Source organism: Rhipicephalus sanguineus, chromosome 4, assembly GCF_013339695.2.
Source record: "Rhipicephalus sanguineus isolate Rsan-2018 chromosome 4, BIME_Rsan_1.4, whole genome shotgun sequence".
Lineage (NCBI taxonomy): Eukaryota > Metazoa > Arthropoda > Arachnida > Ixodida > Ixodidae > Rhipicephalus > Rhipicephalus sanguineus.
Window position 1 is genome coordinate 7,395,324 of NC_051179.1, and position 26,474 is coordinate 7,421,797.

Sequence of the window (26,474 nt, forward strand, 5' to 3'; positions counted from 1 at the left end):
CAACAAGCCAGATGTGTTTTCTTCCAGATGTGTTTTCTTCTATTGCTATTGATGAAACACGATGACTTAGAAGTAGGGGTGTGTGAATATTCGAAATTTCGAATATTTTTCGAATAGTGTTTGCGATTCGATTTGCACTGGAATTTTACTATTCGAACTATTCAAACTTCCCAAAAACAAACACGGTCAACGTCCGACTGAAAGTGACCCCTTCAGATTTTTAATATGCTTCACCTCATTGCACTCTCGTATTGCGGCAAAGCTGCCTTTCAAGCTCCTTTACGGTCGAATTTAACCAAGACACAGTCAATGCCGATTGAAAGTGGTCCCTAGATTTTCAATATGCTTCACCTCATCACACCCGGGTATTGCGGCAAAGCTGCCTTCTTTCAAGCTCCATTACGGTCGAACTTTGCCAAGATACAGTCAACCTCCGATTGGAAGTGGTCCCTAGATTTTCAATATGCTTCACCTCATCACACCTCCGTATTGCGGCAAAGCTGCCTTTTAAGCTCCGCTACGATCTCAAATGTATGAACTCAAGAAAACGCTGGTTCCAACATGGAGATGAAAGATGTGGCAGGGGGGAGGGCTCAATTAATGCTGTTTTGGACCTGAAATTTGGGCAGGAAGTCGGAAAAATCGGACGCCGAAGCTTTTTAGCATCCAAAATTTCAGATGTTCTTTATATCGACGTCGTAGGCAGATTTGGAACTCTGGACTTGAAGGGAGCACACCCTCGTCCGCCACATCAGGAGAGGCTGAGAAAATGGCATCTTTGCCTATCACGTGTAAAGTGTTGTTGGCAACACTTTGGTTGCACCAAATCATGTACATAAATGCAATTCGGCCTCTACATTGCATCATTCTTGGTAAGATAACTATGAAACACCACCCCGCCAGCGCTTCATCAACCCAGCAAAAAGAAACACTTTCATGTTGCTATCTCATAAGAACATACTTGGGGATTCTCTGTAACTTTTTTCTGTAATTTCACTTCGAAGTATTCGAAAAACGTTTGAGAAATATTCGAAAATTATTCGAAAATTATTCGGTTCGATTCGCACTCAATCTTTATTATTCGAATTCGCTTCGCACCCAAAATTTTGCTATTCGCACAGCTCTACTTAGAAGTGTTTGTATGTGAGCTTGTTGGTACGGATCCATCGATAAAAACTGTGGGATCTGAGATCGGGTGTTCTCATTATCGCCGGCTCTCAGAGCACACGGAAGACAGCAGACGCGGTCGGTTCAACGAACACATTCAAGTTTATTACACACTGCTTTTACATTCGGCGAGCTCGCCGGCCGAATCTTATTACAATCTAGTCACTCGCTAAAACAATTACACGCGGACAATGAATACTTGGATAACATAACACACACTCAACAACGTAACACATGAAATACACCATAACATAAGACAAGCAATAACCGCGAATGCGGCGTCGCGAGGACGCACGACTCACCACTACGAGGCGCCCCGAGGGAAACGAGCTGCGGTATCGTCCCCCAGCGGGACCCCATCGCGGGAAGCCGCCCGTCCACGCCAGCCGCCAAATCCCAAGAGACTTCCTTTTTCCCGCCCGGCGGCCGCGGCGGGCCCGCCCGCTTCTCTCCGGTGGCGCGGCCGTCGCTCACGCGCAAACCCCAACGCTCGCGAGCCCAGCGCCACTGCCGCCGACGGCCTATCCGCGAGGCGCGCGTGCGCCACTAGGCGCAGACAACTCCACAGGGGCCGACAGCACCCCCACAAAACACAGTGCTAATTTAAACACAGACCAAGAAACATCACTTATGGATGGGTGCTGTCTTCGTGTGATGTCTTCAGCGCCCGTCCTCGTGTTATGTTTTTTGGTCCGTGTTTAAATTGGCGCTGTGTTTTTATCGATGATAAATTCTGTAACAGAGGTACCATCATAGAGGCTTCTGTGATGCTTTATGTGCAAGTATATACAGGCTCATTTGTGATAATCATGTCATCTTCAGTGATTTTATGATAAGGCGCTATGCTTCTTTATTTCATCATTGGCTTTGTCTACTAAACACGGTCAGGTTAGCCATGGCTGGTATTTATAATTAAGTGTTCTTTTACACTTTTATAATGTTTGAATTGTGTGCAGCACATTGTGCTTTTATCGGTCGTCTGTCATGAATGCAGTATGCCTGAATGCCTGCTCCAAAAGCTGCTCCAAAGCAGCCTATGCCAGTAGCATCACTGCACTTTTTTATGTGTGGCTGTTGGGTTTGGTCAATGGATTGAGTGATTTAAGGGGAAACAATGGTTAGAAAACTATTTGTCTTAATATTTACTATTTCTAGCCGAAATTTTCACACTAATATAAAATCCCAAGCAAGTGCCCCCACCAGTGTCACTAATTTCAAACTTCCATGCCTATCCAGAAAAGCCCCCTCCCTTCGCACCCCGATTGTGCATCGCTTCCATGCTACACTGGTCTGCTTAAAGGGGTGCTAACACACAAATTTTCATTTCTCGTTTTCTTGCGTCAAATGCAAGGTCGAGCCCTCAAGAGCCTAGAAAGTGCACTGCTAAGCATGAGTGCACCCTGAAAAAAGTAGTTACAGTATGTTTTTAAAAGCTAGTTTCAGTTCCTGCTGTATCCTGACCTCGCAGCACGGTGTGAGCTTTGGGTCATGTGCTCGCGCAAGATATCGTGAAGTTTCCACGGCCGCACCGCACCGTGGCTCTATTGGTGACGCACAAGTGGCCATATTGGAAGTTTTGATAACCGACGTCATCACAACCAGCCTGACTGCTGCGTAGGGCCACCAGAATTAGTACTGTAGCCCGACGTCAAACTAGTGCCAGTGTAAGTAGGTGTGCCGGGGGAAAATTTACTTTAATATCAAAATAAAATATCTGACCATCACTTGCTGAGCTTCACACTTGCTCAGAGCCGCCTATTTATAGAGGAGATTTGTATGGCAGAGTAAACTTGCCTTCAAAAAAAAGATGTCTATACCCCTCTAAATTCCATGCAATGTTGCTGAGCAGCCCGATTTCTAAGTGCTTGCTCGGCATTCTACAGTATGTATTTTTGTCTGCATAGATTGCCTGCGTACAGCGCTTCAGGCAGGTGGGCGGCTGCCACTGAAATATCAAGCCCTGTGTGTATTGGTGTTGAACAGCTGTGTTTTCAACGTTGGTTTTTCATTGGAAAACTGCCTTGTGGGGTTCGGCCATCATTAGGCTAAGGGTGCCCATAGGCTTGTGTGTGCTTTGTGTGGCTTTTCATAAACATGATTGCAACTTCGAGGCAAAAAAATTCTGACACAGAGGTTATGCACAATGTCCTCCATGATATCGCTGCAATGTTAGCATTGCTCTCTTAGTCCAAAGTGTCCCATGCTGTCGTGCAGGGGTCGTGCAGTGTTTTGGGACATCAAAAACCGACTGCCACGGTCAGTGACGACAGTCCAGTGGGAGAGCAGCTTTGTGTCTGTGTATAGCAAGGACAATCCCAACTTGCTGTTCAACATGGGTGGCTTCGAGTGCCGAATCTTGCCCAAGTGCCGCATGACCCATGAGGAGTTCAGCCACAAGGATGGTGTCTGGAACCTGCAGAATGAGGTAAGCTTCTAAGTTGAATCCCACTTTAACGAACACTGCCACAACGAAAATTTTTCTATTACCCATCAGCCGCCCATAAGGCAGTGCGAAAAACATATCGTCACAATGAATAATTTTTCTGGGCACTTCTGTTTCAAAGAAGTTTTCGCAAATCCTACCACGTAAGGCAAAGGTGCTTGCTTGGAACAGCCACGAAACCTCCATGTCAACTAGACGATTTCTCATTGGCTTGTGACTTCGAGAGCACTGCGACTGCATCGCAAGACCCATGTCTTCATCTGAGGCACACTTTCTGCTACCACCGCATACCGATAAATTTTTCGCCATTGAAATGCTCGGCGACCGATTGTCCACTTACCACGTTGTAGCCCCATGGGTTTTCAGGCTTGCAAGCTGCGATAGAACCATTCTTCAAGAACTCCCACCATGTTACTAAAATATCACACAAAACAGAACTACTGCTTGTTGTAACTAAGTCCTGCGATCATGGATGACTACCACGACGTTCTGAGGCCATACGTGCGGCCAGTGCACACTCAGTCCCAGCTTACAGGGGTCATGAATCAGTTTTCTAAGTAATCATTGAATGACCTTAGTGTCTGAGTTCATTGTCTCACTAATAAATTGCAGCAGAAATTTCTCGAATCTGTCAAGAATGAACAGATCCACAGGGGTTTGTCATGCGCTTTAAGCGCTTTCTCTCGTGACAACGAGCGCGCTGGAAGCTACACAAGGATGGGTTGCACAGGGGACAGAAGATGCATCAGCATGTATCATGAGCACACGTGATGAAATGGGATCGGTCTTGTGGGGGTGCTCTCACCCCCCTGTAAAGCCTTTTGTGCCTCATGGCGCATGCGCATCTCGCGGATAGGCCACAGTTGGGTTAAACGGCTGCCGAGCGAGGAGTGGTACTGTGCTCGCGTGGGTTAGGGTTAGCGCGGTGACGCCGGCAGTGGGAAAAGCTAGGCCGGCGGGCAGAAAACAGCAGCGAGCTTTGGGGTTTGGCGGCGTGCGTGGATGGACGTCTCCTGTGGTGGGTCCGTGGGGGTCGATACCACAGCTCGTTTCCCGTGGGCCCCTCGTGGTGAGCCGGCGACATCGCATTCGCGGTGCGTTGTATGTCTTATGTTGTCTTGTGTTTGTCATGTTTTCTGTGTATTGCATTGTCATTGTGTAAGCTTACTTAGCGTGTTAATAGTTGTGTATCAGATTCAGCATATGTAAAAAAGTGTTTAATAAATGTACACGTGTTGTTGCACGACCGCGTGACTGTCTTCGTGTGCGCCGAGAGCGGCTCATCTCTTCAGACCCCACAGTCTCTCCTGCTCTGATTCCTGTGCGTGAGTGTGACTGATTGTGTATGTTAGCAGACTATTGAGCATGGTGCCGGCACGTGACAGCATCCCATGGCAAAAAGTGCATCTGATCATAATGCCGCTTTTCATGATTGTCAGCTATTGGCCAATAGCGTGCTATCTGCTGTTTCAGTGTCAAACAGCATTATTCTAAAATATTTACTCCGACTTAACGCAACAAAAATATAACAAAATTACATAGACGTTTCGCCACCTATGCGGGTGGCATCCTCAGTGCACACTGGCACCAACTGAGTGGAGGCAGGCACCGACAGCTCAGAAGAGAGTGAGCATGGGCTTCTATATGTAAAAATGACTTCGCATTACACTTGTAAACTCTTCTTGCCTTGCACGACTGCAAGGTTTGGCTGAGATATTCATACTGGTGTCTCCTATCTGCAGGATGTGTTTTCTCACCAAGATCGAGGGGTGGTTCATGTCCTTTTTATCTACATTCTGCTGCAACCACTGTCAACAAAATCGCGATCATGTCTACACGGTCATGGGTGACCATCAAACTCCGAAAGTACCACCCACCGAGTATAAGAGTGATATTTTGTGTTATGCATCCGCTACAGACAAAACTGTGGTTGCAGCGATCATAGATAGCAGATGATGCTGTTCTGAAGGTATGTTCCTGTGATCGAGGCAAAGACAAAACTGCGGTTGCCATCATCATAGATAGCAAATGATGCAGTTCTGAAGGTATGTTCCTATGATCGAGGCAGCACCCAAGCAGTTCATGACCACAGTTACTACCATGGCGGGTGTGGTGTTCAGTAGCTTTGTTTTGTCTCGGTGCACAATGTGACAAAACAAACTTGGTAGCTGTACAAGATGAATGACTCTGCTGTGGTCCGCATGCTAGCATCAAACTCTCTGGCTACCTTAATGGTCGAATGGTCTGTTGCTGGCGAAAAACATCGTCAAATGCACATGATGGTGCTGGTGGTGATGGTACAAGAAGAAACAAGGGGAGGGGGGAGTGGGGCACAAAGATCACGTTTACAATTGCGGCACGGGTATCTTCTGTCGCTGTTGCATTCCGAAGGATGTCGTGAGATGAGAATTGTGCCTTTTACAATGCTCTTATGTAAAATAAGAACGTGATTTGCATATTCATTGAGGAATTAACAACGCATCGCAAATTAAGAATTGTGATTCGATGTCGGGAGGGGCCTGACATCAGATCGTAATTCTTATAGGGACTGTCTTCCGTCCTTCATCGCTTTTCTGTCTTGTACCGTAATAGAAAGCGTACCGTCTGAAGTGTCCAACCTTGCAGCGGTTTCTCTGGAAAGTGAGTAGAAAATTTTAAAACAGAATTTTTCGATCTATGTTTGGTCTTCTTCCATTGAGGCGAAACATGCCCATAACACTGGTTGGTCGACGCAATGACGGTTGTAGCGCTGGTAAAAATTAAAACCGAAAGCATATGTGATTTCTGTAGCATTGCTTTATTTTCGCTGACCACTATTGTAATGAATGTAACAGCCGCTTTCAGTGCGCTAGTGGTTAAATGAGGCCTTATTATACGATTACAGAACACTTGTTTTGCTGTAATCGCAGTCTATGCGTTTAGTTTAGCACTGCTGCCGCAATCCAAGCCAAGTCGATTCGTCAAAAAGAGACAAATGCGCGCCTTCACAGCGCAGCACATGTGAGACATCCTAACAACAATACAGCGGCACAGTACGACCATTGCGGAGAGCCGCATGGCATAGCACATGAGAAGCTTACGAAATCAAAGACGGCGCTGCAAGCAGCGCCACCCTGCGCCTTTTTGGATGCGCGAGAAAAAAAAAAGCAAAAAATTGCTCTCCGACGTACCCGAAAGGTGCCTCAAGTGCGTAAAATACAATTTCAAGTTATACATGTTTGTTTTTAAGCAAAATGAGTCTACATGCGAGGATTTCTTGTCCTATCGGTAAATTGAACCACATCATCGTTGGGTGATGCTAGCGGTCATTCTTTCACGATTTTCAACATCAAATTAAAAATGTAATTCCTTTTCTTATGGGGAAAAGCATGCTTGTTGCCGCCGATGTGACGAATGATCTTCTCATTTTCACCAGAATCAGAAAAAATTTTCCGAGTGGTAGACAGTCCCTTTAATTTTCGATCCGTTGGGAACTCGGCTGCAGTGATCCGTGATCCGGCACTGCTCGACAAGTTCTCTTGTAGTTGAATCACGCGTGCTTATTCTCATTGCATTATGCGCCATCTCTAAATGAGTAAGCAAACTTCTTGTAGTTCAGCATTGACTTCTTTTGTTTCAGACCTGAATGGATGGAAGGTGGGTAGAGGTTTCGAACTGCGAAGGGCAAAAGTGCGTCCATGTAGTAGACATTTGTTCGTTGTTTTCTGGGCACTTCCAGTAATTCGGCATTCAGTTAACTCAGTACCCAGAGTTGTGGTCTAATGGTTATGGTGTTCAACTTCTGACCTGAAGGTCACGGGACCGAATGCTGGCCGCTGCGGCTACATTTCTGTGGAGGTGAAATGCTAGATGCCTGTGTAGCCTAGGTGGAAACCCCAGGTGGTCAGAATATCCAGAGCCCTCCATTATGGTGTCCTTCATAATCATATCATGGTTTTCGGACATGAAACCCCGAGAATTATTATTATCGCTTGCTGCAGCAGCCGCATTTCCTAAAGAGTGAGCTGCTAGCCTTTTTTTGTACAACATTCTATAGTTTGATGCTATCGCATTCATTGCTTCACCCTCGTAGCCAAACTGCGACTTTTTTTCCTAACTTGCGATGGTTTTGATGTTGCAGTTTTGTCGAACTGAATGGAGAGCAAATGGTTCTGCTGGCATACCTACCAAGTCTCCCGGATTACCCGAGAGACTCTCAGTTTTTGACCATTTCTTCCGGTTGTACGGGTAACCATAAAATCTGGAAATTCATTTGTTCCCCATTTCTACTCACGTCCAGTGCTTTGTCTTGCCACATGGGCAAAGTCGTGTTGGCACATGGTAAACAAGGATAATTCAGTCCAATGGAAGTTTTCGAGATGTGACAGTATTGCCAGAACACACAGCCTACCGAGTAGGAGAAGCGAAATCGCACCCGGCAGTGCATTTTTTGGGTGGTCATGCGTGGTACAGTCGAACCCGCTTATAACGAACTCGAAAGTATCGCGAAAAGTGGTCGCTATATCAGTAGTTCGTTGTATATGGACTCGCCTTTAAAGGGACCGACAACTGTCCAGAATATGAAATGAGTTGACTCCACTGAGGTAAAGATTGTTCGTCGCACTGACTCAAACCAACCCTGTTTTTTTCCTGAGAGATGGATTTATATTTTTATTTCTTAATTGAAATGAACTGACACCATTTCACCGAACCGCGGTACTGCCATGTGGAGCCGATCATCCCTGGCTAATTGCGTGCAGCGTGTCGCCTACTTGGCTGGCGGAGTCACTGCCGGGCCGGCCGCTTGCTTCACTCCGGACCGTGCATGGGTGTGGCGAGTAGCCTGTTCGTTCAACGTGGCGAAAACAAGCATTTTGCAAGCAACGCGCACTCTACGTCTCCGCGATGCCCTCGCGGCCCTGCACGACGATGCTCGGCACACTTGAGTTGTCACCTAGTCAAACATGCAGTATACGCTCGCTGTCAATGCATCGACGTTTCTCGGTGCCCGTGCCGCTCAACAACAGCGATCTACTTTCGTTTCTACAAAACGGCGCGCACGTTAAAGCGTTCTCGCACGACGCGGAGGCAGCAGACTTGCGAACGGCAGCAGGGTTTTTTTTTGCACTGGTCCCTAGAGGGCGTTATGGGGTTTTCGGCGTGCAAACAGAATGCTCTAGCCATGTACAGTCGCCGACCGTTTATTCGGACACGGCAGGAAACGCCGAAAAGTTGGAACAATCGAGAGTCCGAAAAAGAAAGGATTCGCCCGAAAAAAAAAGCACTTTTATTGGCCCAGTGGCCGGAAAAACTTGTCTATGCGCGTCTGCACACATGCACGCTTTGTGCAAACAAGTGTGCCTGTATCTCGGCCAGTGTTTGGCCATCGCTGTATGCCGACAACAGCACTGTTATGGCCTGCGCCAAATCCACATTTGATAGCTGTGGTGTGGGCGGCGCTACAGTGTTCTAGAAGGTGTGTAGTGGCAAGAGCGAAGCGGGCACCCTTGGGAGCCGCTGTGGTCAAAAAAGTTGCTGGCCGCGTGTGGCGCTGCAGTCTATAGCCCGAGGAGAAAATGGGACGCAACACGTGCAAAGGTCTGCTTGGCGCAACTCGACCCGCGAGTGGCCGCTGTGAGTGCATATTTGCGTTGCGGTGATTCTTTTTTTTTTTTATCATAGTTTGTGCACTCAGAGTCAATGAAGCTCCCTTTATACTATTGGATAAGTAGAGAAAGCCGGACACGCATTGCTTCGCTCCGGGTTGCTGTACAGGCTACCCCGGCCATCGCATAGAAAACGGACGAAAGATTTCGTTGTTTTCGGTGCCAAAAGAGGAAGACCGCCAGAAGGATTGGGAGCGCAACCTCAAACGGAAGGACAAACCTCAAGCCGAGACGTCTGCGGTGCGCGGAAAGCACTTTGCTGAGCATTTTGTTATTCGTGATTACGTACATGTTATCGGCGGTAACGAAGTGCAAATCCCCTGGGGAGGGCATGCTCTTGCAGCAGGTGCGGTGCCAACGCTCTTACCCGACCTACCTGCATACCTTTCAAAAGTACTTGTCAAGCCAAGACCGTAGAGAAAGCGTCGCTGTGTTCCCTCGTCTGAATTGGCCGAAAAAGTATGGTTGTCTCGCCGCGATGAGCAGAAAGCGAGCTTGGCCGAAGACCAAAATTTCGACCCGAACGCGAGGGCCTTCGAAAACGACGAAGTGAATTCTCTCGTACCAGGTGATCTGCAGGCCCTGGCCGACTCACTATATGTTCCAAGGCTGTGGACGAAGCTTATTACACCAAACCTGGATGTCCTGTTGTTTGCCATGACATGCACAAGAAAGGAGCCATTTGGTATTCTCCATGAGAAAGTGATGAGCTTCACCTTAGATCAGCACAGTGACATCATGGCAAGCTGCTATTTTAATGGTAGAGAGAAGAAGTACGGAAAAATTAGTTCCCTTCTTGAAGCAAGAAATATTTTTCAATGGACTTTGCATTGTATGCTTTGTGCAGGTGCAATGAGTAGAGACACTTATGAAGACATTGCTCAGAACCTGACTGAAAAGATGAAACGCACGCTAAAGAGACTTAAACTGTGCCGCAAGGAAAGCCAAAGTGCGAACGCCCTCTGGCTCTTTTCTTTATTTTCATCTGCCTCGAATTTTCGCTCACGCGGCCAAAAGCGGCGCCGCTGACATCGGAGTTTCTGCGAAACGAGCTCTTTAACGCTATCGCGTTAAAATTATTTGATTTGTCAAATCATCACACACTTTGTGGCTATTCGCAACAGCATGTTCTTTCATAAGTACTATTTTCTTCATAAATAAAGTGCGTGATTTGTACATGGTTTCTTTTGCGCAAGTAACGGGGAAAAATCATGTGAAAATATTGTTTTAAAGTGAACCACGCTGACGCGCGCCTTGCAGGACCTCAATAAAGTTTTGCAACCAACCAACCACAACTGACCGGTAAATTACTCCTGTAGTTCACTTTGCTGAGAAAAACAAAATAAAAAGCCTTCAGCAGTGCTGAAACTCACAAGTTTCACAAGGCATGGAACAGTAGAAAAAAGAAAAGTTTGCGGCGTTGTACCACGCAATACCCGTTTCCCCGCAGCAGCACCTCGCGGTAGCTGCTGCAGCGCCACCGGCGGCGGCAGCCTTTTGAGCCTCACTAGAAGCTCCTCGCTTTTGCCACTACAAAGATATTCTAGTTCACTGTAGCGGCGCGTCATCATCGGAGTCGCTGTCCACCTGCACCGGCTCGAGGACCTGACAAACGATCTCATCATCGTCCAACTCTGCGCATGGCAGGACGGCACTGTCAAAGTTTGCTAACTCCTCTAATGTAACCACCCCCATATCAGCACCACTAGCATGGAGGTCGTCCAAAATATCCGCTGCTGTGGTAGGCGGACTCTCAACTGCGGGGTCCAGGGCTGTGGCACTGCCCTCATTCTCACTGTCAGTGTTAACAAATCCTGCGTGGCGGAAGCAGTTGCAGATTGTTTCTTGAGTCACTGCCTTCCAGGCATTGGACAAGATGCTGATGGCCAACAGCACATCCACGACTTACTCTTCCCACTGTTGACGCATAAAAGCACACGATTCAGGAGGCGCGACCGGTAATTCACTTTCAAGTTTTTAATCACGGCGTGGACCATGGGCTGCAACACACTTGTCGTGTTTGGCAGCAAAAACTCCACGGTGACTACTTTTAGGTTGCTGATGTGCCCGTGGGCACCGCAGTTGTCAATGAACATCAGTACCTTGTGGTTTTGTTGTTCGTACCGCTGGTCAAGCTTTCGAAGGTACTGTTTGAAAAGGTCTTGCGTGATCCACGCCTTGGTATTCGCTTCATACCAGACGGAACGATTTGATGCCTTTGAAACATCTCGGACGTTTTGATTTTCCGATGATGAAAAAAGTTTCTCCGTCCCCGTCATGTTGCCTTACACAACAATTGTCAGTCGCTCTTTGCTATGCTTCCCCCAGTGACAGGGTTCGCCAGACAAAGCAAGCGTCTTGTCGGGCAGCATTTTGTAGAAGAGGCCAGTCTCTTCACAACTGAAGACGTCTTCTGGTGCGTACTGGTGCAGCAGTGCACATAGCTTGTCGGCGCGGTAGTTAGTCACGAGGATTTGGTCAACTGAACCACTCTCGCCACACATTCGTTTAAAGGCCAGGTCGTACCTTTTCTTAAAGTTACGTAACCAGCCATCACTAAATTTGCAGCCGGTAATACTCATGCGCAGGGCGAGTGTCTCTGCTTTCTGTCTTAGCAGATCGCCAGACACAGGTATTTTCCTAGCTACCGTGGCACTCAACCACATGTTCAGCACCTCTTCAAGCTTCGAGTGGCTGCCGTCATGGAAATTTTTTTGCGTTCCTGCAGACGCTTTTTCTGCAGCCTCCAGAATCTTCTCCTTCTGCTTCAGGTAGTCCGAGACGGTTTGCTTAAAAATCAAAAACTCCCAAGCAACTTCAGACTGAGGTTGGGCGCCTTCCACCTGATGAACAATCGCAGCTTTCTTTGCTATCGTCAGCGTCTTGTAGTTGCCGCGCTGGCCACGTTTTTTCATTAGTCCCGACAGCGCAGATGGAACGGGTGGCGTCGGAGCCATTTCAGCAGCTTGCACGCTGAGGAACACACAGGAGAGCGAGACACAAAGTGCAATATGCAAATCAGTGGTGCGATCTTGTATGCATCCCAAATAAGCACGGAGGCGTGGCGTTGCATCCAGCCGCACACGAATAGCCAATGTCAGCCCCGACAGCTGTCACAACCCTGCATTGACCAATCGCGTGCGGCTGGATGTAACGCCATGCCTCCGTGCTTATTTTGGAACGCGTACAAGATCACACCACAGGCCTAGCCGCAGAAGTAACTGACAACGACCCTAACACGCAACCCACTAACCCTCGAATCCTCAAACGAAACGCCACAGCGAGGCAACTCCGAGCATGGCTTGGCTTGGCCGCGGTAGAGATTCAGTGGATACCTGGCTGGCTAAAGCTAAAAGGCAACCGTTACGTGTAGCCAACAAACATAGCCTTCGATATTTGCAGTTTTTTTTTTTGCGTGAATTTTGACACTGGCACGACATCCATCCATAGCCAGTTGCACATTTCGGTGCTGGCAACCTAGCAAACATATTGTAAACATCGCTGACTGTGTGTCATGGCATACGCTGCCGTACTCGATCTGTTGGTCGGAGTCCCAAAAATCAAACGGCGCACTGTGGGGCATCTGAATTTTCGGGCGGATGGGACGAGTGGCGGTGCCACGAGAATGTCCGAATAAACTGTCAGCGACTGTACGCTGTAAATAGAAAACGCTAAATGATGTTGTGCCCCGTTGAATGCACTTCAGATACTTTCGTGGAAGCTCGACCTGAAGCGTATCGCCATCTTCCGGGCAACCCGGCTCATGTGCAAATGGCAGTCTGGAAGTACTGCAAGAATGCCCTTGCTACAGCACAGAGAGGCCTCGGAAAGAGGGAAGAGGGAGTTGGAGGAGGTTGGCTTTTTGAGGCTAGATAAGTGACATCATGTTGCCGCCAGCAATACAATCGATCGAGAAGAAACAGTACTTAGCTTTTTCAAAGCCTTGGAGTCGTCTTAGGTACAGTGTGACTCTTTAGCATTGAGGCACTGTTGTACGTAACGGCGTTTGTCTACCATGCCTCCTGATAACCACGTAGATATATTTACAGTGTTATTTTCTAAAGTACAATTTTATTGATCCAGTATTCTGTTTATTTGCTGGTGTTGAAAATAATCTCTGAATAGGTTATTCCAGAACACTCATCTGCATGAAGCCCTTATTTCTGCATTATTGAGTGAAATGTGGAGTGCTCCTGAGATGATTTTTTCCTTGAAATTTGCAATGAAACAAAATATTTCTTGCACTTCATAAGAGCCCCATCATAATTGTTCAGGTGCCTGAATGTAAATGCAACTTCCTGCTTCAGTGTACTACAGGATGTGAAATTAGCTGCTCCAGAGTGCTCCCAGATGCAAAATTACCTGCTCCAAAGTGATCCAGATGGCAATTTTTGCTTCTCCAAAGTGCTCCAAAATGAAAATACAGTCGACGTCCGATTTCCCGGACCCTCAAGGGACCGCGAAAACGTCCGGAAAATCGGGCAGTCCGGAAAAACGAATGCACGTGAAAACGCACATTTTGGTAGGTATTTTTCGCTGACGGAGAGGGTCACGGCCGGAGTGCAAGATTCCCATTGCAATTCAGCCAATGCATCGTTTAGGTGGCTCTGAAAAGAGCCGTTTATATATTTAAAAAAAAAAAACAAAAAAATACGATGTGGCCGGCGCTACCTCATAGGTCAGCACTTGGGCGCAAAGAAGTCGCTTATTTTCTTTTGCACGGCGTTCTGCTTGCCCGCGATCATGTCTGCCTCAATTTCATTCAACGTCATGTTGCCGCTGTACACCGATGACAGTGTCATCAGTGCTCGCGTCAACTCCGAGCTTGTTGGCTGTGTAGGAGCTGGCTCTTCGTTCTCGGTGTCGGAGTCGTCGGAATCCTCCGTAACTTGACGAATGATTTCATCATCCGTCAACTCCGCACATAGCTTGAGGTCTTTGTCAGCGTCGGCGAAGCCCTCAAAGGTTATCCCGTCTGGAATCGACACGCCGGCAGCGCGCAGATCGTCGAAGGCAACGTCCGCGGATGGCAGTTCGTCACACATGCTGTCCACTTAAGGCAAGACGGCCGTCTCGGCGTGGAGTGTGAAGCCCGCGTGGCGAAAACAGTTCCGCAGAGTCTCTTGCGTAAGCGCCTTCCATGATTCCGCTAGCATGCCGACTGCAGACCTGAGGTCAACAGCGTAGCTTTTCCCGCTGTCGGAGCAGAGCACCATGCGGCTGAGCACGCGTGATTTGTAATGATGCTTCAAGTTACGAATCACGCCTTGGTCCATCGGCTGCAGGATTGCTGTGGTGTTCGGCGGCAGAAATTCAATCTGTACAGCCTTTAGGTCCTTGATGTGGCCATGCGCAGCGCAGTTATCCACAAACAACAGAACTCTTCGATTTTGCTGCTCGAACGTTCTGTCCAGCTTGCGCACGTACGCTTCGAATTGCTGCTGCGTTACCCACGCCTTCTTGTTAGCTTCATAGAGAACAGGCAGAGTTACTGCCCCCTTGAAACATCTTGGATGCTTCGACTTGCCTATTACAAGTAACGGAAGCTTCTCGCTGCCTGACATGTTGCTGCCAACGAGGACAGTGAGCCGCTCCTTGCTGTGCTTGCCGCCGTGGCAGGGGTCACCAGCAAATGCAAGCGTTTTCTCTGGCAGCAGCTTGTAAAACAGTCCAGTTTCGTCGCAGTTGAAAATATCATTTGGTGGAAACTGCTGAAGCAAGGACTGCAGCTTTCCATCCCGATATTCGGCGACAACGGAATCGTCGACGGTGCCGCTTTCTCCGCACATCTTCTTGAACTTCAAGTCATTGCAGCTCTTGAAATTGCGAAGCCATCCATCGCTGAACTTGAAGTCCTTCACGTTCATCTGAAGCGCGAAAACCTCCGCCTTCTACTTCAGGATGTTGCCTGACACCGGGATTTTCTTAGCGATCATGGCACTGAGCCACACGAGGAGCGCTTCCTCGAGCTGCGGGTAAACACCGTGACTCGCATTCTTCTTTCCAGCCCTGGTTGATTTCGCAGCCACTTCCAAGATCTTCGCCTTGTTTTTGATGAAGTCCGATACAGTTTGCTTCGAAATTGCGAACTCCCTCCCCACCTCTGTCTGCGACCGGCCACTTTGGACTTGTTTAATGATGGCGGCTTTCTTCTCCATCGTGAGCCTACAAGGGGGCTTTGTGCCCTTCGATGGCGCGGACGAAGACGAAGGAGAAGTCGGTGCTATCGCTGTAAATGGCGAATCCGCTCGACGAAAAGCGCGGCACGAAACAGCTAGGAACTCGGTGGACAGCTGAAGGTCGGTGTCACGATCTGCCCCGGGGACCGTGGACGAGGGGGGGGGGGCTGTGGCGCCCGCGCTCTACAAGGACGACCCAAATGCATGGCGGGGTAACAGCTACTGACTGCCGAGCCGCGCTCGTCAGTGTTTATTCTTCACGCACGACCAAGGTTGCCTGCTGAACCTGGCGAGGTAATGAAACTAGGCTAGGCAGGGCGCCACACGCTCGTTACACCCCTCACCCCCAGTTATTGTACACAAAATCAAAAAATACAAGTCCCAGCTGGTTCGACGTTGATTTAAGTAGGCGAAAAGCGGTCTGGTGCCCTTCGTCGATGATTGCTCCGCCTGGGGACAGGTGTTGAGGGACTAGGTGCGGTAGCACCAGGTGCTGCCTGAGCCGCGCTTGATTCCTCCTGAGACTCTGCCGTGGTTGGCAGAGATGGCACTGAACTTGCCAGTGGCCCAACTAGTGGCGCACAACTGGAGGCGCCTGTCCCTTGCGAAATGGTTGTCTCACTGGCCGCAACTGGTGCTGCCGTGGATGCACGCCAGGTCCCGTGGTTAGCCCTCACATGGTCAGCATGCCGGTGCCATGTGGTTCCATCCTGCATTCGTACGAGCAGAGAGGAGGAGCTTGCAGGCGAGACCACTTGTCCAGGAGACCAAGGTGGGCCAGAACGGAAATTCCTGGCGAATACTGGCACTCCAGGCTCCGGCAACGGCCCAGGACGGCACCCTTTGTCAGCAGCCAGCTTCTGCTTCAGCTGTTTGAGGAGCGCCGTGGACCGGAGGTCTGGATGCAGAATGTCCAACGGTGTCTTCACCATCCGTCCCAGCAGAAGCTCACAGGGGGCACGGCCGGTGACATCATGAGGTGTAGTCCGGTACTGGAAGAGTATGCGGGCGACCTGCGTACGGAAATCCCCAGCCTGGCCCTTCTTAAGTTTGCCCTTAATAGTCTGCACCACCAGCTCAGCTGCACCGTTTGAAGCAGGGTGGTACGGAGGAACCATCATTCGGCGGATTCCGTTCTTTGTCAGCCAGGCCAGATACTCTGCGCTGGCGAAAGCGGGCCCATTATCGGAGACTATGATGTCCGGCAGCCCCTGGGCTGCAAAGACCTGCCGCAGTGCTGCAATGGTCGCACCTGCTGACGGAGTGGTGACAGGCAGAACTTCCACCCACTTTGAAAATGCGTCGACCACCACCAGGAAGTAGTGGCCTTTGAAGGGGCCCCCAAAATCCACGTGAAGGCGGAACCAGGGCCTCTGTGGGAATGGCCATGGGGTGATCTCCACATGACGCGAGGCCCGTTGATGTTCCTGGGAGACTTGGCAGCTCTGCACCATGTGAGCGATGTCCTGGTCCAGTCCAGGCCACCAAACGTGGGACCGGGCCACCATCTTTGTCTTTTCCACGCCAGGATGCCCCGCGTGCAGCAACTGCGGGACCCTGGACCGGAGACTTTGTGGGATCACCACCCTGGAACCCCAAAGTAGGCAGCCCTGCTCCAGGCTCAGCTCAGCGGCCTTGTGGCTGTAGGGCTGCTGCACCAACTCCTCCCCTCGGGATACTGCCTTCACCACCTGGGACAGGACCGGGTCCCGACTGGTCGCCTGCGACACAGCAGACCTGGAGAGTACCTCTGGGTACGCATGCTCCAGCATGAACACTTCAGCTGGCTCTGGAACAGCAGCAGGCACCTCTGGCAGCGGCAACCGGCTCAGGGGATCAGCAGGCCCCAGGTCTTTTCCCGGACGGTACACCAACTGGTAGCTGTAGGCCGCCAGCTTCAAGGCCCATCGTACCACTCGAGGTGATGCCTGCACGGGGACCGCCTTGTCTGGCCCCAGTAGCCCCAGCAGTGGTTTGTGGTCCGTGACTGCCTCAAACTTTCGGCCCCACAGGTACTGGTGAAAATGCTCGACGCCAAACATGAGGGCGAGGCCTTCCTTGTCCAGCTGGCTGTAACGCTGCTCTGCTGTGTGAAGACGACGAGAAGCAAACGACACCGGGTGTTCTTGGCCATCCTTGTCTCTGTGCTCTAGGACGGCTCCTACACCGTATGGTGATGCATCTACAGTAAGGACAACAGGCTTGGCTGGATCGAAGTGCACCAGCACTGGTGCCTTGGTGATTAGCTGTTTACTGTGCTCAAAGGCCACGTCCTGCTCCTTCTTCCACGCCCAATGCTGGCCATCTCGAAGCAGAATGTGCAGTGGCTGTAGATGCGCAGACAGGTTGGGCAGGAACCTTCTGTAGAAATTGATGAGACCGAGGTAGCTTTGCAGCTCTTTCTTGTTTCGGGGCTTCGGCGCCTTCAGAACAGCCTCAACTTTGCGGGGGGCCGGAGTCAGCCCGGCCTGGGAGATGACGTGTCCCAGGTATTCTACACTGGGAACCATGAACACGCACTTTTCCCGCTTGAGCTTGAGACCAGCATCCTGAAGTCTGACCAGAACGTTGTGCAGATTCTGCATGTGGTCTCCATCGTCAATACCGGTGACGAGGATGTCGTCCAAGTACACTGCCACGTGCCTCATTCCCCTGAAGAGGTTGTCCATCTCTCTCTGAAAGATGGCTGGTGCTGAGGCCACGCCGAATGGTAAACGCGTATACTGGAAAAGCCCCAGAGTTGTCGATATCGTGACATACTTCCGTGAGGCCTCCTGGAGCACCAACTGTTGGTACGCATCTCTGAGGTCGAGCTTCGTGAACTTCTGGCCACCAGACAAAGCCGACCAGAGATCTTCAATCCGAGGCAGGGGGTACTTTTCGACGGTAGCGACGGGGTTGATCGTAACCTTGAAATCCCCACAGATTCTGACACTACCGTCTCGCTTGGGGACTGGAACGATGGGAGCGGCCCACTCCGCAGTCTTGACTGGTACCAGGATGCCTTCTCGCTGTAACCGTTGCAGCTCCTGGGTGACCCTGTCCTTCAGTGCGAACGGCAGCGGGCGAGGCTTGAAAAACCGAGGCCGGACTCCGTCGGGTACATGGATGCCAGCAGTCGTACCGCCGAATGTGCCTACCCCTAGCTGGAACAGTGACTGGAAATCTGTTAGGAGGCTCGGGATGTCTTGTGCGCCATGTAGGGCTGCTTCCTGGCCTTCTGGCAGCCGAACACCCAGTGCGCAAATCCAATTTCTGCCGAGCAGCGTCGGTGACGACCCCTTGGTCAAATACAAAGGAAGGGTTGCTTCCCTGTTGCCAAAACGAACGCTGACCTGGGCCTGACCTTGGACCTGGGAAAGCTCTCCAGAGTAACTCCGCAGCATGACGCCTGAAGCCTCGACGGCCACTCCGGGGAAGGTCCTTTTGAAAAGTTTGCCAGCCATGACCGACATACTGGCCCCCGTGTCCAGTTCCATGGAAATGGGGAGCCCGCAAACTTCGATGGTCAGCACGTACGGCGGCACAGACGACGGGACAAGGCCTGTGTGCCACATGTCGAAAATCGGCGGGTCCTCGGACACGACGTTGAGCCTGGCCGCGGAGGAACTCGAGCCTGCTGCCGCACGTCCCCGCCGCCACTTGCGACGCCTACCCTGACCGAGGGCTGGTGTGGAACCTGGGCTTAATCCAGGCTGCTGCTGTGGTCCGCTGTTCTGCTTCCCCGTTCGGCATACTCGTGCAAGGTGCCCAGCTTTTCCGCACGTGAAGCACTGCGAATGTACGAACTGGCACTGTGAGGGGGAATGGGCGTCACCGCAGCGACTGCATATACCGCCCCTTGCCACCATCTTGTTGACCACCGCTTCCGTTGACGCCGCACGCGCAATCTCGCCGGCGTCTTTTGTCGCCGCGTCCATCGCCAGCGCTGCTTTCACCACGTCGTCCAGCGAGGGGTCGGGAAGTTCCAGGAGACGTGTCTGCATGGCGGGGTTGCTTATGCCGCAGAAGAAACGGTCCCGTAGCAGCGAGTCCAGCTGGGCCCCGAAAGCGCAGGTACTCGCCAAACCTCGTAGCGCAGCGACGAACTGCCCGAGGCTCTCCCCTTCCCGGCAGCTCCGGTTGTTGAAGCGGAAACGCTCCATTAGCGTGGACGACGCCGGACTGAAGTGCGAGCGCAGTGTAGTGAGCAGCTCGCTGAGCGTCTTGGTATGCGGTGTAGCCTGCTTTAGGAGGTCGAGCAGGAGACTGAAGACTTGGGTTCCGCAACTTGCCAGGAAAATGTCCCGCTGTTTCTCCTCGGGCGTGTCGTTAGCGCGGAAAAACACGTGAACTTGCTCCTCATAGATGGGCCAGGCGGACCCATCTCCCTCGAACGGCTCGAGCCTTCCGTGCAGCGGCATGGCGGCAGATGCGGGGGGCGTTGTTTGGCCGCTCTCGATGGCGTGGGTTGACCCGTTGACTGTACTCGTCGCCAGTGTCACGATCTGCCCCGGGGACCGTGGACGAGGGGCGGGGCCGAGGCGCCCGCGCTCTAACAAGGACGACCCAAACGCATGGCGGGTGTTGTGTAGGGCAGGAGCGCGGCGTAACCCGCGGTGGGCCGACGGAGAGGCTGAACGACGGGAGGGCGCGCGGAGTGATGACGCAGAGACCAAGCTTCGGCGATACTGACGGGAGACTGCTCTCCCGCGGTTATTGCAGGCGGTTTTAAGGAGAGAGAGGAAAGGCTATTGGTCAGCGAGGCACGGGTCACATGACCGGCATGACCACGCCGGATTGGTGGTAGCACAGAGGCATGGCAGAGACCCAGCTCCCCTCAGTAGCATGAATAGAAAGCACAACAGCACTGGTGTCTCAGCATGGCACCAGGGGTCGCATGACACAACATCGTCCCGCCCTGGGAAGAATTGCATCCTTATACAATTGTAACTGTGGTACATCAGGAACCACTAAAAAAATTCACATTCAAGTTCCGATAAAGATGGCACCTGCAATACGCAGAAGTTCAGTCCTAGATGTACATATTACAACCTATGTTACACACACAAAAAAAAAGTCACTTCACCACACCAACACAAGTGCCAGCTTGCACTATGCACGAAAAGTTCACACAAACGCACTAGACCTCTGCGGCTATACTGCGGGCCTCTAAGGCAGTATAGCCCCAGAAGATGCGGACTACTTTAGTCTGTGATGTAGTCCTTCAAGTGGGCTGGGGGCTTGCGCGTCCGCTGTGGGCGACGTGACCCAGGCCCTGCAGGAAGACTTTGAGAGTTGCGGCTGTCGGGAGCCGACTTTGAAGACCCGTCCCCATCTCTCCCAGAAGAACTTGGCAGATTGTGGCTGCCATGAGCCAACTCTGAAGACCCATTCCCATCACTCCCAGGCAAAAAACTTTGTGGGCTGCGGCTGTCTTGAGCCGACTTTGAAGACCCATTCCCATCTCTTCCCTCCCCCGTGTTGGAATTTGGTGCATTTACTGTAGGTGAGGAGGAACACCCAGGACTTTCCTCCTGAAGTCCCGATGGTTGATCCTAGGTCGCAGGCATCGGAGTGTGCACTTCAGCCGGTGCATTGCGCACTGGACAGCCGGGGCACTAGGAATGGATTGCCGAGGCAACAGCTCTGTATTGGAAGTAGAGGGAAGATTACCGAAGTCATCGTAACAAGAGAGGAGATCTGCATCAGTGATGGGCTCAGAATGAGGCATTAACGGAAGGGATGCTGCAGCTACATGTGGAACAAGCGTTAACTTTGAAGCATTCCACTTCTTGCCGTCGCTGAGGAGGAATGTGGACGGATTGACTTGTTGTAGGACTGTAAGGGGTTTGCTGAACCTGAACGGACCTTTCGTATGTCGCTTAACCTTTACCTTATCGCCTACTTTAATCAGAGTTTGTTTGGCACCCTTGCGCACATCTACATAGGACTTAGTATTCTGCTGCTTTTGCTGAGCCTTTTCACGAAGTGCTGCAGGGGAGGTTTGTGGCAACCCCGGAAGCTTATGTTTACTGATGTCTAAGGTTGATCGCGGTTGGCGACCGTGAAGCAGAACAGCTGGTGAACAACCAGTAGTAGAATGAGGAGTGATCCTGTAAGACCCTAAGAACTCTGTAGTGCTCTGAATGACATCTTTCTGGTGCAGTTTAGCTACCTGAATGTGTTCCTTGAGAACACGGTTAAATCTCTCTATTAGCCCGTTTGCCTGCGGGTAATAGTTGGATGAGAAGTGATGGACAATGCCTCTTTCCTTTAAGAAAGCGTGAAATTCTCTGGACGTAAACTGGGGTCCATTATCTGTAACTAAGGTTTCAGGGAGACCTTCACGGCTGAAAGCAGCATTGAGCAGCTTAATGACGTCTTGCGTCGTGATTGAATTGGTAAAAAGGACTTCAGGCCACTTAGAATAATAATCCATTAAGGTGATAGCATATGTAGGGTTAGGAGCTGTACGCAGAGGACCTATGATGTCCATGCCTAACTGCTGCCATGGCTGCTCAGGCCACTGTACTGGCTGAAATGGAGGTACTGTAGTTTTAGCGGACTTATCAGCGAGCTGACAGATGTGACATTGCTTTACAAACTCTTCCACACACCTATCCATGTGAGGCCACCAATAGCGCTCACGTAGCAGCTGCTTAGTGCGAACAATACCCTGATGCGACTCATGGGCTAACTGCAAGAAAGTCTGTATTAGGACATTTGGAATAACTGCACGTTCGCCCCGCATCAGGAGTCCGTCAACGAAAGAAAGCTCTTCCTGTACGTGGAAGTAGGACATCAGTGCCGTGTCTAGAGTTTTTTTTTGGGGCCATCCTTGAGTTACGTAGTGAATGACCCGTTGCAATGCTTCATCAGACGCAGTAGCTGCCTGAACAGTCTGCTTGTCGACTACAGTGGTTACAAGGGAGACAATCTCCTCTTCCTGAACAGTGGAACTATCATTTTGTAATGGAAGTCTCGACAATGCATCAGCCGCACGGTTCTCAGACCCTTTGCAGTACTCTAAGTGGAAGTTGTAATACATTAGCCTGGCCGACCACCTGGAGATACGGAGAGGACGTCTGCCTGAGTTACCTGCCGCTAGCAGGGCAACTACTGCCTGGTGATCCGTCCTGAGCGTGAAACGCCTTCCCCATAGATAGACGTGCCACCTCTCACATGCAAATAGACATGCTAATGCTTCTCTCTCGCCCACAGAGTACTTTCGTTCTGCAGGAGTTAAGGTCCTAGATGCAAATGCGATGGTGTGTAACTGAGAACCGACAAGTTGCTGTAACACTGCACCCAGACCAACATCAGAAGCATCTGTCGTAACAACCACTGGCAATGAAGGATCAAACATTTTTACGACAGGAGCACATGCAAGGCAAGCTTTCACTTGTTCAAAGCTGGGTTGCGCATCTTCTGACCAAGAAAATTGTTGGCCCTGTCTGAGCATGTTGCGGAGTGGCTCAACGAGATCTGCGTAGTGGTGAAGGAATTTTGCGTAATACCCTGTAAGGCCAAGGAAGGACTGAAGGGTTTTCAGGCACGTAGGAGGAGGAGCATTAAGGATTGCCCGAACTTTGCTTTCCATGGGCGATATACCCTCTGCAGAAATTTTATGCCCCAAGAACGTTAACTCCTTCACCGCAAAAATGCATTTCTGGTTCAGTTTCATGCCACTCTGCGCAATGCAGGTTAACACTTTCTTCAAATTCGCATCATGCTCAGACTTCGAGCTTCCCCATACTAGTATGTCGTCCAAGTAACACGCAACATTGTTACAGCCTTGCAAAATACTAGACATCATTCTTTGAAATACCGCAGGTGCGGAGGCTAGAACAAAGCATACTCTTTTAAATCGAAACAATCCTTCATGTGTAATGAACGTAGTTAAATCTCTACTAGATTCCTCTAGGAGCAGTTGGTGGTATTTTGATGCTAAGTCCAATTTTGAAAAGTATGACGCACCATTCAACATTTGAAGCAGTTCATCCACATGGGGCAGTGGGAACCCGTCGACGACGATGGCCTTGTTCGGTTCTCTCAGATCGACGCAGAGGCGGATGTCCCCGTCCTCCTTACGGACGACCACGAGTGGCGACACCCATTCGGATGCCGACACCCGCTCGATGACGTCGTTGTCCTCGAGTCGACGCAGCTCGCTGGCGACTTGTTGCCGGAGCGCCAGAGGCAGGCGACGTAGCTTGACGGACACTGGTACGATGTCCGGCCGCCTCTTGACCCGGTGGACGTAGTCCCTGACAAGTCCCAGCTCCCCGTCGAACAGGTGCTCGAACCCCGGAGGCACACCTGCAGGAAGCTGCGAGGAAACGGGTGAAGCCAGACGACACGTTAGCGTTGCGCCGTCGATCAGGAGTCCCAACTGCTGGATGGCGTCGAGCCCCAGCAGTGAAGTGCCGTGTGCGGTCACGTAGAAGGTGACAAAGGCCCGCTTGCCATGGTGCTGCAAGTCTGTGCGGAAATACCTTAGGACCTGTATGCGGTGCTTCGAAAAATTCTGCAGTTGGATGGACGTTTGGAGCAGTCGGTGCTTCGAAGCGAAAAGCATGTCGAAGTCCTTCTTGGTCATTAACGATGCAGTGGCTCCGGTGTCCACCAGCAATGACATGTGGCTATGTCCTCCGACGATAACAGGGATGCGCAAGTCTCTTGGGCTAGTCGGCGCAGCCTGCACGGACAGGACTGTGGCAGTGCCGGAGTCAGCGTCTTGGACGGGGGCAACTTCTTGCACCGACGCTTGCCGTTTACGGCAGACTGCCGCGAAATGCCCCTTGATGCGGCAAAATTGGCAAGTTTTGTTTTTTGCCGGACAATTTCTGGAATTCGCCAAATGCCCTGACTTGCCGCAGCGGAAACAAGGGCCAACTAGAGGCTTGGAAGCAGGCTGACCATCTTGGCCGCGAACGCCGTCCTGGAGGCGCGCTGACGAGCCCGCGTAGCCATCTTGGACGCGGCCACCCGAGTTGGGGGGGAAGCCGCCGCCATGTTGAGTCACATGCGGGGCCGCCGAGGAAGCCGACCCGCCATTTTGTGATGCTGCTGCGTAGCCACGTGCGACGCGCTGGACGCTACCGCCGTCCCCGGCGAGCGAGCCGAGTAGCCGTTCATTCTCTCCGAATGCCGCGTTGGCTTTGTTGAGCGCCTCCAAGTCGCGTCCAACTTCTTCGGCTTTCTGCAGCGTAAGGGCTTCCCCGTACGACAGTAGCTTGGCCCGTACATGTGCGTTGGCAACTCCGTGAATTACTTGGTCCCGCACTCTGTCGTCGTAAGTGGCGCCAAACTTGCACGAGAGGGCTTTCTCCTTGAGAGCTGCGACGAATTCGAGGAAGGTTTCGCCGGGCAGTTGTTCGCGGCTCGTGAATAGGTGCCACTCGGCTAGCACGTTAGTCGTCTCGGCAAAGAGCCCGTCTAGGAATTGTAGCAACGTGTCGTACTCCGTCGCCGCCGCCGCTTCCGTCGTCGACACCGCACCTGTGCCCAACGCCGCCGGCGTGCTGGCTGTGTGTGGAGCATTTTGGACGCCTTGAGGTTCGAGCTGCTCCTGCGCGGCGAAGTATTTCCGCTGGCCCTCGACACCGAGCGCGCTGAGAAGTGCTGACGCGCGTCTTTCGTCCTCCCAGCCGCTTCCGCCGGCCGCCTGAAAATTTTTTTCCATTTATGCCACGGAATAGGAGGCGTGCCGGGCACGTCGAGGAATGGAGGAAGGTTGGCAAAAAGGGCCGCCATGTGTGCAGGAGGTAGGCAGAAGGCTCAAGCAGGAAATTGGCGTCGTAGAGGGAGCCGGAGCGGGAACAAGAAAAGTCAGGTCGACGCCAATGTAGCAAGCAGGAAGGACAAAGCACTGACGTGCAGGAGAAATGCGACTCGAGGTGAGTGTCACTTACGTCGTGCTCTTCCTGGCGTCGCCTGTTGAACCGGGTTCAGTAACTCGTCGCCATGTGTTGTGTAGGGCAGGAGCGCGGCGTAACCCGCGGCGGGCCGACGGAGAGGCTGAACGACGGGAGGGCGCGCGGAGTGACGACGCAGAGACCAAGCTTCGGTGATACTGACGGGAGACTGCTCTCCCGCGTTTATTGCAGGCGGTTTTAAGGACAGAGAGGAAAGGCTATTGGTCAGCGAGGCACGGGTCACATGACCGGCATGACCACGCCGGATTGGTGGTAGCACAGAGGCATGGCAGAGACCCAGCTCCCCTCAGTAGCATGAATAGAAAGCACAACAGCACTGGTGTCTCAGCATGGCACCAGGGGTCGCACGACACAACAGCGGGGTAACAGCTACTGACTGCCGAGCCGCGCTCGTCAGTGTTCATTCTTCACGCACGACCAAGGTTGCCTGCCGAACCTGGCGAGGTAATGAAACTAGGCTAGGCAGGGTGCCACATGCTCGTTACAGTCGGGAAACGTGATCACTGAAGATAGCGCGCAGCAGCAAACGATCAACCGCAGACACGACCGCAGTGCTGGCAGAGCTGACAAAACAACACGTGAACGAACACAGCAGGGGTGGAAGTGCTGCGCCATTTGCGCCACGCTGCGCCCATCCACTTCTGCTGCGCCATCCTGCTCCAAAACGCGTTACTGTGCCCAAACTGCTCCCAAGCGATCATTGGTTCATGGCCTCTGCGATGGGCTCCGGTGCGCTGCCAGAACCGATCACCGAGGCTACGTTTGGTGCCTTCATGTGCCGCTGTCATCCGTATCATGGCGCGCCTATGCGAGCTTATATAATCATCACATCACTTGGCGCGCTGTCGTTACGTTGTCGAATTAAGGCTCAAAAAAGCTAGCGAGAGCTACAAGAAAGTGAGTTGTGCGGCCATATTTCGATTGTGACGCCGGCGGCAACGGAGTTTTCTGGAGCGCTGCGCGCACGAGGCGGTTGCTGTCATCGTGGCCTGGCATTGTGAACATGAATAAAAGTAAGTGCCTTGACGCTTCATAATGTCAAAACGGTTCTATTTGCTGCGAATATTTAATTTCATGTGAAGCCATGAGGATAGTGCGAGTAGCTGCCGCGGACGTAAAC

General features: G+C 51.4%; 1 protein-coding gene across 1 annotated transcript in view; it reads left to right on the top strand.

The window, feature by feature from the left end:
• LOC119389333 (pre-mRNA-processing-splicing factor 8) overlaps window positions 1-26,474 on the top strand; it is a 619,528-nt gene that overhangs the window by 397,271 nt on the left and 195,783 nt on the right. The window contains exon 19 of the mRNA XM_037656539.1: window positions 3,382-3,592. Within this exon, the coding sequence (XP_037512467.1) occupies window positions 3,382-3,592 (211 nt within the window). The remainder of the gene's footprint in view (window positions 1-3,381; window positions 3,593-26,474) is intronic.